Source organism: Bidens hawaiensis, unplaced genomic scaffold (genome assembly GCF_021521415.1).
Source record: "Bidens hawaiensis isolate Kalapana, Puna unplaced genomic scaffold, B.hawaiensis_p1.1 tig00028290_1, whole genome shotgun sequence".
Taxonomy (NCBI): Eukaryota; Viridiplantae; Streptophyta; class Magnoliopsida; order Asterales; family Asteraceae; genus Bidens; species Bidens hawaiensis.
The window spans coordinates 125,291-137,796 of record NW_027505116.1 but is presented as its reverse complement, the minus strand read 5'-3'; the positions used below and the strand labels follow the sequence as shown (position 1 = coordinate 137,796).

The 12,506-nt window shown below is 35.8% G+C and overlaps 1 protein-coding gene across 1 annotated transcript; it reads left to right on the top strand.

Moving 5' to 3' along the window:
* Positions 1-8,063: 8,063 nt before the first annotated feature.
* Positions 8,064-10,633, top strand: LOC143610831 (plant cysteine oxidase 4-like). The gene is made up of 5 exons (XM_077085201.1): positions 8,064-8,239; positions 9,313-9,458; positions 9,533-9,671; positions 9,766-9,978; positions 10,515-10,633. Exons 1-5 carry the CDS (start codon positions 8,140-8,142, stop codon positions 10,631-10,633), a joined length of 717 nt encoding a protein of 238 aa, XP_076941316.1. The 5' UTR covers positions 8,064-8,139.
* Positions 10,634-12,506: the final 1,873 nt, after the last annotated feature.

Here is a 12,506-nt window from a genome sequence, read left to right as displayed (position 1 = left end):
ATGCTCTTGAGAAGCTCGATCTGCTTGCATTTAAGTTTGCTGTAGATGTAGCAGATTCAGCAAATGAAACATCTGAGCCTGAGGAGACATACCATAAAATTTCGGATGAATTGGTTGCATAGGACCCTGAGGATGATTAAAGGCTATGAAAGATTGCTCAGGTCTTGGCAACACTGTCGGACTAACTGGTGTAGAAGGAGTAGTAGGTCAAGAACTCGATATACGTGCTAACACCGTCTGTAAAACATCTCCAAGATACAGATCCGACATAGCAGTAGTCATCAACGTCATAGTCAGAGGTACCGAAGATACTGGCATTGGAACCGGTGTTAGAGATCGAGAAACAATTGGAGGTCATGTATCAAATGGAGGAGTAGATGGTGCCGGAGAAAGTGGTGGTGAGGGCCGCAGCAGTGGTGGGAATCAGGTGGTGGTGGTAGATGTGTGTGACAATCGTCAATTTCAGGTTAACTCCGTTAACTCAACCCCGTCAATTCAAACATAAAGATCACTGAATCTATAACGCACACCTCATTACATTTAAACTAGGGTTTAAATGACGCTTAACACTTACTACATGTGTAGTCTTTCGGGAATTGCACCGAAACGCAAACGAGTTGACGCAAATGATTGGTGAATAAACGAAAAACGTCAGAACAGTAATTATGTGATAACTATGTGTTAGACTTATGTGTTATGTGATAACATGGTTATAAACGTAAACTCAAGATGTAAACAAGTTAGTTTAAGCTAGGAAAAGTAATACTTAGAAGTGGAGGGCCCAAAGTGTAACATAGTATTCTATAAATAATAACAATTAACAAACCCTAACACACTTTTTCTTTTCTTTTCCTCCTACCCCGATCGGAAACCCACCCTCCATCACCCTTGGCTGCCGTCACCTATACACACACATACAACTAGGATTTCAAGCTTTTGATTGAAGAATTAGGTGCTAGGAAGGTATAATCGATTATCCTATGCATCCTTTATACTTGATTTTGATGTTTGTTGGGTTAATCACAAACCCTAGCTGCCGATTTTGATATGGTGTTGTGTTACTATGATTGTTGTTGATTTGATAATGATATGATAACTAGTATTGATATTGTTACACGTTAATTGTTGTGTCTTTGATTTGAGTTCAAACAAAAACCCTAATCATGTATGTAAAGGTGTAATTGATGTGCATGGATGGTGTTTATGGAGTCTAGAGTGTTATATGAATGCATGATAGTTCATAGATAGTTAATATGTTGAGTTTGGATGCAAACAGTTTCTGGACAGAATGTGTATTTGATGTTTAAGTGAGTGTAACGAAGTGTAAATGTGAAAATTGGTTGAGATTATTGATACTACAGTAAACTAGGTTGAGTCTAGTTTCTAAAGAATTATAAATTTGCAATTTTTTGACGTGTAGAAGTGAACTTTTATGATTTTACAAAAACGTTGTGCAAAGCTGAGCTGTTAGACCTGCTGTTAGGTTGTTTTGTAAATGTTATATCTCATGAACTACGAGACCAATTGGGTTGGTTCCACTTCTGGAAGTTGACTCATTGAGTTAGGAACCTAACCCAAGTGGTCTTGCATTTATTGGATTTTTCGTTTAACGGGAATTGCAAATAACATTCTGTTGCGCATGAATTTGACTGTTATGAGTTTGCTGTAATGATTTGATGATTGTGAGAAAACTATGTGGAATGAAAATATAATAAAATATGTTCTGGAAACCTAAGACATATACGCTTCTGTGATGATTTTTGGTAAATTAATTGAGATGCTATGATCGGTGGAATAGTACAATCTTTCAAGTAGAATTTCTGTCTCGGTGAAACTAGCTGCTGAGTTTTGTGAAAACGCATGAAACATGATACTTGCTATATAATTGTTATGTTTTGACCAAATTACCCTTGCGGGGAATAATTGCTAATTGATTGTCATAATTTGACCAAATTGCCCTTATGGGGAATAATGGCTAGTTAATTTTCATGATTTGACCAAAATGCCCTTACGGGGAGTAATAGCTAGTGATGTACTTTATGAATACATGACACGTATATGATTGCTTACACATGTAATATGTCACAAATACACTTGTTAAAGTCACACACGATTCACAAACGAAACACGACACATGTTATGTGCATAGGTATTATGTGCCGGGCCTAGAGACTCGATAATATTCCGACACTTAGAAAAATCTCTTTGTTGTTTTAGAACGCTAGAGAGAGTTTTTCTGTGACGCGCATCTTGGTGATTTAATTTGGGAATTTCTTCGCAAACAGTGAGTTTCACTTTCCCCTTTTAAACTTTTTAAACGCTTTTCTCTTGGGGGAGATAACATACTCCGAACGCATTTAAGATTTTGTTAATATAGATTATATATCACTTGTAAAGACTAAGTGGCAAACGCATAAACTAAAGTCCTTCATAACATCGAACCGGTTAATATTTGGATAATAGCGAGTCACTGTTGAGTAGTACTACTGGGTTTGACAAACCCCACCCAACGCTAAACTCGACTGGATGTCGAGCGGGTGTAATCTTGGCTAAACACATACCATGGTCTGGACGACCTGGTGGCAAGGCAAATTGATAAACAGTCAGCTTCGGTGTAGAACACTTAGTGATACTTGTTTTATAGGCTAGCTACCTACAGATATATAATTGACATAACACTATCTGTAACGCAAAACGCTGTAACGCAAAACGCTGTAACGCAAAACGCTTAACGCAAAACGCTGAACGCAAACGCTAAACATTTTTTTTTATATAAACTTGTGAACTCACCAACCTTGTGTTGACACTTTTAGTATGTTATTCTCAGGTAGCCGAGGCGGGCGCGCGGTTTAGGAACATGCATTGCTTGAAAACGCTTTTGTTATGCAAACTTACTTTTAACAGTTATCATTGGTTTTAAGTTGTCCTGCGTGACGCAACTTTTGGTTAAAGGTTTTTACGCTTCCGCATTTAGTTACTCGTAAACGTTTTCATGGTTTTGAAATTTTGTTTTATGGTTTGGTTATAACTAATGATTCCGATCCTGTTAGTTCACACCCTCTGACGGTAAAACTCCGTTAGTGGATTTTGAGGGTGTGACAATGTGGCGGGTAGATGGTGGCACTGTTGGTCAAGTGGTGGTGGTGGTTGTCATGTGGTGGTGAGGGAGTATGGTGCAAGATAAATGGAATAGGAAAAAAAACACGATATGTAGGAATGGTGTTGATTGAATGAGATTTCTTGCATAATCGTTGATTTCATTCTATCAACCAACCAAACACCCCATTTTTTCCATTCCCTTTTAACGAGTCATTCCATTCCCCTTGTCATTCATGCATACCAAACACTACCTAAATTCATCCCATCAACCCCCCCTTTCATTATATCCTCACTATCGCCTTACATCACCTCCACCACCACCAACGACTACACCATTTCGCTTCCACCCCACCACCGCCACCCAACCACCACAGCCAATACCCACCAACGCCCTCACCTCGTCCCCGTCCCCGCCACCGCCACTAACTCCAACCACCACCATTGCCATCGGCCACACCACCTGTCACTGCCAACCACCATCATTGGCCATTGCCACCCATCAGTCACCCTTCACCGCCAACCACCGCGGCCAATTCCCACCACCACCCGCCAATATTCCACCCATAACAATAAGGGTCACTCACCACCAATTTTATTTTATTCCATTGTCTTTTTTTGCCTATCAAAATATATAAAATAATTATTCATTTCATTCTCACATGGTAACCAAACAAGAAAATGGAATAGTAATGATCTATTTCATTCGTTTGTCCCGTTACTTCGTCCATTCTATTCACTTGTCTATTTCATTTTCTCATATCAAAAAACTCTAAGTTAGACTATCCGTGCTTGCAACGTTATGGGGCGTTTTGGCTTCACACGCAGGGGAAGACCCCCCTCCCACCCCCCGGCGTTTTGTGTTGGAATTTTTGAATCGGCGTTTTGTAGGAAACATTGCAATGGCACGAATTTTGAAACATTCCCCTTTTGATCGTTAAAGCCAATGGCTCTTTAAAAAAACATTTTTTTCCTATATAATTCATCCACTCTCCAATGAAAACCTAAACTTCTCAAACTCTACACATATCTAACTCTCTACAAAATCAAACATATGGATTCTCCCACTACTATATACAACCATTTTTTTGCCCCAACCAACAAGCCGATAACGACGCGGAGGAAGAGACGATTACGAGTGCGGTTTTGCCCATGATAAATTATTTGAGTTATCTTCGTTCTCCTCCACGCCCGGTTGCGAAATGAACATATATTGAACGAGAGCGTTTGTCCGCGAACTCTCATTTGATGGAATATTACTTCGATTAGTCGCCAAGATACAAGAACCTAAAGACTTTTAGGCGTCGATTTCGGATGTCAAAACGTTTATTTTTGCGCATTATCAAAGATTTCGAGCGCGAGTTTGATTACTTTAAGCAAAAACCGGACTGTCGAGGGACGCTAGGATTCACCGCAATCCAAAAGGTTACCTCGGCTATACACGTGCTCGCCTGCAGAAACACGACCGACATCAACGACGAGTACTTAAAGATGATCGACAAAACAACCCGAGATACCTTGGAGTATTTCTGCTATGGTGTATTTCAGTTTTAAAAAAACATGTATATCTCTTGTAATTTTTTTAAGTTGATTTTAATTAATTATTTTTATGGGAATAATAGGATGTATGCTCCACATCATCTAAGAACGCCAACTGGTGACGAATGAGAAAGGATTTACGAGGCGCGTGTAAGGGTGCATGGTTTACCCGACATGATCGGAAGTATAGATTGCATGCACTGGGAATGGGCTAACTGTCCAACCGCATGGCGATGTCAATACACACGAGGTGACCAAAAAGGACCAACACCAGTATTCAAGCGATTGCTTCATAGGATCTTTGGATTTGGGCGGCGTTCTTTGGTGTCGCCGACTCCAACAATGATATAAACGTCTTAGAACAGTCGCTTGTGATGGAGGGTTACATCTCCAATATCACTCCTATAGCTTCGTTTTGGGCTAAAAATAACCACTACCGACACAGTTACTATTTGGGTGATGGGATATATCCGGAGTATGCGGTTATGGTGAAACGTTTAGTGACCCGATCAATGAAAAAAGAGAATATTTTAAAAAAGTGCAAGAGTCTTCGCCAAAGGACATTAACAGGTGTTTTGGGGTTCTTCAACAACGTTGGATTTTGTTAACAACCCATGTCGTCAATGGTCGTTCGAAAGAATGAAAAGCACTATGCATACGTGTATCGTACTGCATAACATGATCATCGAAAATGAGGGTCGAGCAATATGTCCAACTTACATACTGGGCGATGATCCACCACCAACGTCAACAACTTTGGTGAAGAGACTAGAAAATGCGTAGCTTGGGCGTTCAAAAGAAATACATAACTCTCTTATGGCGGATTTGGTCCAAAATGCTTGGATGTTTTGGCGCCTTCTGGGTGAAAATGAAGTCGAGGATGAGGGCAGCGATGAAGATGAAGACGAGTTCGATGATGAAGAAGAAGACGACGGCAGTGCTAATGAAGGCGAGGACAATGGAGCTTAGTAGCTTTTTTTTTCGTGTACTATTTATTTATTTAATAAAATATTATTTGGTTAGTTTTAATTAAAAAAAATTAGAAATGCATAAAAGAAAAAAAAATGATTGAATAATGATTGCTGCAGAGTTATGAAGGGAGTTATGATTACACCTAATTTTTGCAAAAATATGGTAAAGCTGACTAGACGTCATATGACGCAAAATGCCTCATAGTGAACATTTTAACAACATATGAGGTGAGAGATTTGCTATGTAAATTACTTAAATTTATTAGACATTCAATTCCACCATCTTTCTTTTATACAAATTAATGGATGCCGTGTGGCATTAACTTCTTCTTAATTATACATGAACAAATCTTAAGGTTATGTGTACAAGTCTGTATTACGTATAAAAAATGTATGTTTTCTCCCCTTAAACTATTATTACTAACAGTAAAATTATTCTATTAGAGTATTAGTATAATTATAAAAGACCCCTTATGATTTACTTTTATTTTTAATATACCTTATACTTTATAATTTTACTTAATTATTATTGTTGTTTTATTAATTAAAATCCGATTGAGTTGCGAGTTAACATCTCACAACACGTGTGTATGATTCAATGTTTTTACGCATAATTTTTGTTGGGTTTGAGAGTCCCACTGCAGTACATAATTTTTTTTGTATAATCTTTCAAACATTATGAATGCCCTTACTATATTGCATATAAGATTTTGTTTTTTAAAGCGTGTGGGTTGTTGTAAAAGATTTTGCTTTTTAAATAAATTTTCAAAAACATCAAACTTTTCTAGAGTTTAATGCCTGAATTTGTATTTGTTTTTAACGACTCCGCAACGGTGAGGATTGCTAAATACTAGTATGTGTTTCTAATGCGATATGTTCAATTAATTCAATTTAATCAAATTAACCAACTAGAATGTATACTATATTAATTATTTTGTATATTGCCTAATATTTTTTATGGTCAATCTAATATGTAGGCTAATAGTCAATATCCATATCCATGTTTGGATTTTTCATTTTGGATGTTTTATTACGGTTATTTTATGATTGACTAGTTGTATGTTTAAAGCTATTTAACAGTTCATTGGTTTAGATGTTTTATTATGATATTTTAACTTTTGGTTTCATGATGTATATGTTGGGTTTGCTTGTTAATTTTGATGTAGTACGAGAATCCAAACGGTTGTCCGTATCCACAACACAAAGAGAAAAAAATGTTGTTTCGGATGTGTTCGAATACGGTTTAATAACATATTTAGGATTGAGTTTGAAAAATGCTTATTGGCTTTTTCAAAAAGTTAGAATTTGGAGATTTTGAAAAACTTTTAAAAAACTAAAATAAAAAGATTCTTGTGAGCTTTTTGAAAATAGCAATAAACTAATAAACATTTTTCAAACTCAATCTCTAACATGCTCTAAATCGATTTGTTTAATTTTAACTGACACCGAACTAAATTGAGTTCAAATCGATTGCGATTCGATTATTCCTTTCCGAATTTCAATTTTGGACATCGGTGAAAAATCACAAATCCAATAAAAACACATGAAAACCCCAAGTTATATGTATAACCTAGAGATACTATAATACTACACTAGGCTAGGCTAGGCTAGCGTCGTGCAATACAATACTGTCAGGCCGGTGATCGCTACCGGATCTCCGCCAATCATCACCATCGTCCGGTACACTACTCCTTTATCTATTCGCAATTAATCAACTGATTGCTAATTTCCTCAATCTGTAATCCAAAAATCATCCGACACCCATAATTAACCTCCTTGGGTTTCAATTCCATCGATTCAAATTATTCGATTGCTTTCTGATTCTAAAATTGATTGATCTTTCCAAATTGACAAGTGGGTTTGTGTAATAGGGTTCTCGTTAGGTCTAAGTTATGAAATTTCTTAAATTTATATACTTGGCCTTTTCACATCAATGTTTACATGAGACCCTAATTAGGGCCGGCAAATGTGACCCCCTTAGGTTTAAGTAAAATGTATAATAGGCCTGAATGGGTAGACATTTCTCGAGGTTTTTTGTTTTTGTTTTTTTTTTAACGAGCAGGACGGAGAAAACTTTTTAGTTTTTTACTTTTTTTTTAGTTTTTGATTTATATTTTGAGTTATGATTTTTCTATTATTTTATTTGTTTCTTTTTTTCTAATCGGTTTTCGATATCTCAACCCATTCTGACCCAGTTCAACATTTTCCTTCTTTTCGTTTGACCCATTCAAACCCATTATACATTTTACTTAAACCCATATCAACCCTAACAGGTCACATTTGCCAACCCTTCCCTAATATTGTTTTTTCATGTATGCAGTGGCAGCAGTTTGTGACAACTTACCAATTCATCAAGATATGGATACCCTTCAGTCCAAGATTTGTTAACAATATTTGATTATTCAGTTATCAATAATACGTCGTGATTTCAGTTTACCAAGTCAGCTTTCTTTTATAAGTTTAGAAGGGTCTTCACTTCTACTAGACGACCCTTCTGTTAATTAAGGTTTTTGCATTAATAATAATAAAAACCATGCCAGCAATTCAGAAGCTATACAATACTTGTAAAGTATCTTTGTCTCCAAATGGACCCATGTCTGAAGATGCTCTTGAGAAAGTCCGTGCGCTCTTAGGTTTATATATTTATTGCTGGTTTTTGTTTGTGCTTTTAATTTCCTATTTTGATGCAAAATATTGGATTTTGATGGTATGATATAAATATGATTTTGGTAACAAATTGCAGCTCTTTTAGCCTTTTAGGTGAATAACATGTGCGTTAGCGTATACATTCTTTTAATTTTGAAAGCAAAATTTGAGATGATTACTCAGTTATTTAGAAATTTAGTAGTTTATGCTAAACTATCGTCATTCATTATCATGTTTTAGCTTGACTTTTTGTTTTGTTACCATATAAAAATTAGTTGATGCGTTGATTGGTATAAAATTATGATGTTACTTTTATTCTTTTCATATTTTGTTTCACAACGTAAATATGTAATCGAATAATAGTTGGTAGTTTACTCAATTGTTTTTAGAAATCTAGTAGCATGTTCTAAAGTATCACCATTTATTATCATCTCTTAGCAACTAGAATTAGAGTTGAGTTTGTTACTATAATACTATGTAAAAATCAGTTAATTTCATCACTGGTATAAAATTATGGTGATAATTTCATTATTTTTTGTTTTGATTCACAATGTCGTAACTAATTGTTTACTCAGTTATTTTTAAATTTAGTAGCTTTTGCTAAAATATAGTAGTTTATGCTAAAATATCGTCGTTTGTTCTTTTAGCAATAGTTTTTTTAACTGTTACAACTTACAATATAAAAATGTATGAATTCCTTTATTGATATTTAATTATGATGCTAATTTATACTTCTCGTGTTTTGATTCAAACTATAGTAAATAGTGGTTTACTCAACTGTTTTAGAAATTTAGTAGTTTATGCTAAAATATCATTTTTAACGTCATTTTTTGAATTGTTACTATATAATTATCAATTAATGCTTTGAATGGTATAAATAATATAATGTTAGTTTTTATTGTTTTCCTGTTTTGATTGACAATGTAATATATATTTGAACTTTGATAGATTCATACATGATTCTTGAGTTCTAAGTTGGTAAAAAAGTTGATTCTTTTTCATGATCTTCACTCACTGCATGCCAAAACAAGAAACTCTAATTACTTGATTTATTTTCCAGATAAAATCAAGCCATCTGATGTAGGGCTTGAGCAGGAAGCGCAGTCGGTACGCAGTCGTACCGTGCCCATGACTCACCGTAATGGAGTCCCACGATCTTTACCACCAATCAGATACATTCACATTCATGAGTCTGAAAGCTTCTCTGTAAGTCAAAATTAAAACATACACGCCTTATTTTCATCACAACAAATAATATTAGTTATTATTTTGTTACACAGATTGGGATATTCATCATGCCACCATCTTCTATCATACCCCTTCACAATCATCCCGGCATGACCGTGCTAAGCAAGCTTCTTTATGGAACAATGCAAGTTAAATCTTATGATTGGCTTGATTTGCCATTTGACAATGAAGGTATTCTTGTTATTTTTTAATTCTATTATTATTATTATTATTATTATTATTATTATTTTTCTATTTATAGTTGGTTTTGCTTTATTGTTGATAGATATATCTGCGAGACCTGCAAAGGTTGTGAAAGATGGAATGATGAATGGCCCGTGTTCAACAACAACATTGTATCCAAATAGTGGAGGGAATATTCATAGTTTTAGAGCCGTAACTTCGTGTGCTTTGTTTGATATATTGTCACCACCTTACTCTGCTGAAGACGGTCGACATTGCACTTATTACCGTAGGTCACTTGGCGGAAATCTACCCTGTAAGTTGACTCTGACTTTTTGTTGTTTTCCATTTATTATTTCTTTGCTTTTTTTTTGCAGTTTAGAACATTTATGGTTATTCTAAAGCTTTAGTGTCTACTACGCTATTTTTTTTATTAAATAACTTGCCAATTCCCCCCAGTAGCTTCTAAATGAACCAAACGTTCAATGAGCTGTCTGGAAGGAAGTTCGTTTATGTTAGTTTATTTAATAAACGAACAAACACGAACAAAAAAGAAATCATTTGGTTTATCGAACGAACATGAGCACATCTCGTTCATTCATTTATGTTCATGTCTTCATGAATAAACCCTATTTTAGCATGGTTACAATAACCATATACATTATTCGAAGTAAGGAAACAAAACTTTCCATATTAACTATCGATATCTAATAATTCCAGTAATTGAGATTATGACTTATGAGGATATGATAATGAATCAACATTATGGCTGTTGATGGTGTTTCTTATATTCATGTTGACAGCAACATATTGCTAATATTATTATTATTATTATTATTACACATTTTGAAGGTAATATAGAGGTAGATGGTGTAACATGGCCAGAAGTTGCATGGCTAGAAGAATCTCAACTTCCTGACGATTTTGTGATTCAAAGGGGTCAATACAAAGGGCGCGCTATCAAGACTTGAAGAAGGAGAAGAAACATTATTGTTAATTTTCATCTTAAATAGTGTTGAAGCATGATGATGCAATGAATTTGAGGTGAAAATGAGTCTGAAAATTAGGCAGGCAGGCAGGCAGAGGCAGAGGCAGAGGCAGAGGCAGCTCTGTACATACACATTATTTGTACCTAGTTTAGACCTTGATTGAACCAAACAAACATGCTTTTCTTTCTTTTTGGATGTGATTTTGCTTATATTATTGCAACATCACCCAGGCACCCATTCTATTCATTTAGGGGGTATTTGACATTCCTTATTTTTCTCTCCTTATAACTTAACCATAGTCACATAAATCGTGGTTCGCTTCGGTAAGGGTACGCTGTTCACTAGTTAGGACGAATTCGCTACGGAGGGGATAGCTTCATTTCGGTACGAACCAGTACGGTGTACCATAAAGTTTGGTTTGATGTACACCATTCAAAACAGTGTTACATACTTATATTATTAATAAATCAGCAGCAGTAACTATTTCTTACCTTTAGCAATGAAAATAGCATCCAATCTTTCATACCTTTGTTTACAATCAGCAATAATAAGGTATCAAAACAGTTTTAAAACATAAAATTACTTTCATTTCAATTTCAGCACATTGCAAAATACAAAATGCAGCAATGAATTAAAAAAAACCATAAGATTCAAAATGCAAAATACGAAAAACAGCAAGGAAACAGTTTTAAAACAGAAAAGTACCTTCATTTAAGCAAATCTGGCCTTGGCCTTTTTCCTTTCCTGTTGTCATCCATTTCATCTTCTAGATCTTCCCAAATCATTTCCTCATAGTCACATAAACCGCTTCCAGTCGCCCTAGAATTTGCGATCCCTAATTCTGGTACGTTCGATCCAATTAAACCCTAATTCGCGAATTATAATTTGATGGTCGTCGCTCCAATTGAACAAGAAATCACGTATACGTGGGACCAAATTTATTGGCGGGATTCTGAAATTCGATCCTAAATTGGCGCATTCCAGATTTGGCGGGATTTCTGGTTCGTCGCTCCAACCCAATCAACTGCTGCGTCTCTTCGATTTCATACCTATTAGAGTCTATAACATGCAGATTTTAACATCCAATAGCATGTATAAAATACCTCCAGTGCCATCTCTAATTTCATCCAAACATATTATTCTGTTTCATAAACACTGTTCTATTACATATCCAATTTCTCAAATGGCTTTTGGAAGTCAATCACAAAAAATAGTAGAGACACATGTCAGTGAGACTCAAGGTTGTTCAAGAATCATCAGCAGCAGCAGCAATCGGAAGTCGATCACAAAAATGAGTTGAAGAGAAAGATTCATCAAAGCCACTTCTTGGTGAAGTACCATTCCATGGTGCAGGAAATAGTAAGAATCCAGGAGGTAGCAAACAGTGGACTTGCAATCACTGTAAGGATAAGCTCACCATCACTTACACCAAAATTCACGTTCATTTCTTTGGGGTTGCTGTGGGTAAAAAGGCTGAGATTGCTCAGCAGTACTTAGAGATAGAGGGCTGTATGAAAGGCTTTTCTGGAAGCTGAATATTCTAGAAGCTGTTCAAAGACTTTAAAAAATTCAGTTTTATCCTCTCCTGCGCCTTTAAAGAAAGGTATTGCAGAAACTTTTGGCGCGTTAGAGAGAAACGTGGTGGACTTGAAGATAATTAGAGGCTTGTGCATACGGAATCCCGTTAAATGTGTTATGTATCCCATACTTTCTTGAAATGATAAATGCCGTAAGGAATTCACTGTTGGTTATAAGCCCCCATCAAGTGAAAAGGCTAGAACGGTACTACTTGACGAATGCGTTAGGGATGTCGAGAAGGAGTTAACACCTGTTAAAGACACGTGGTACACCCGAG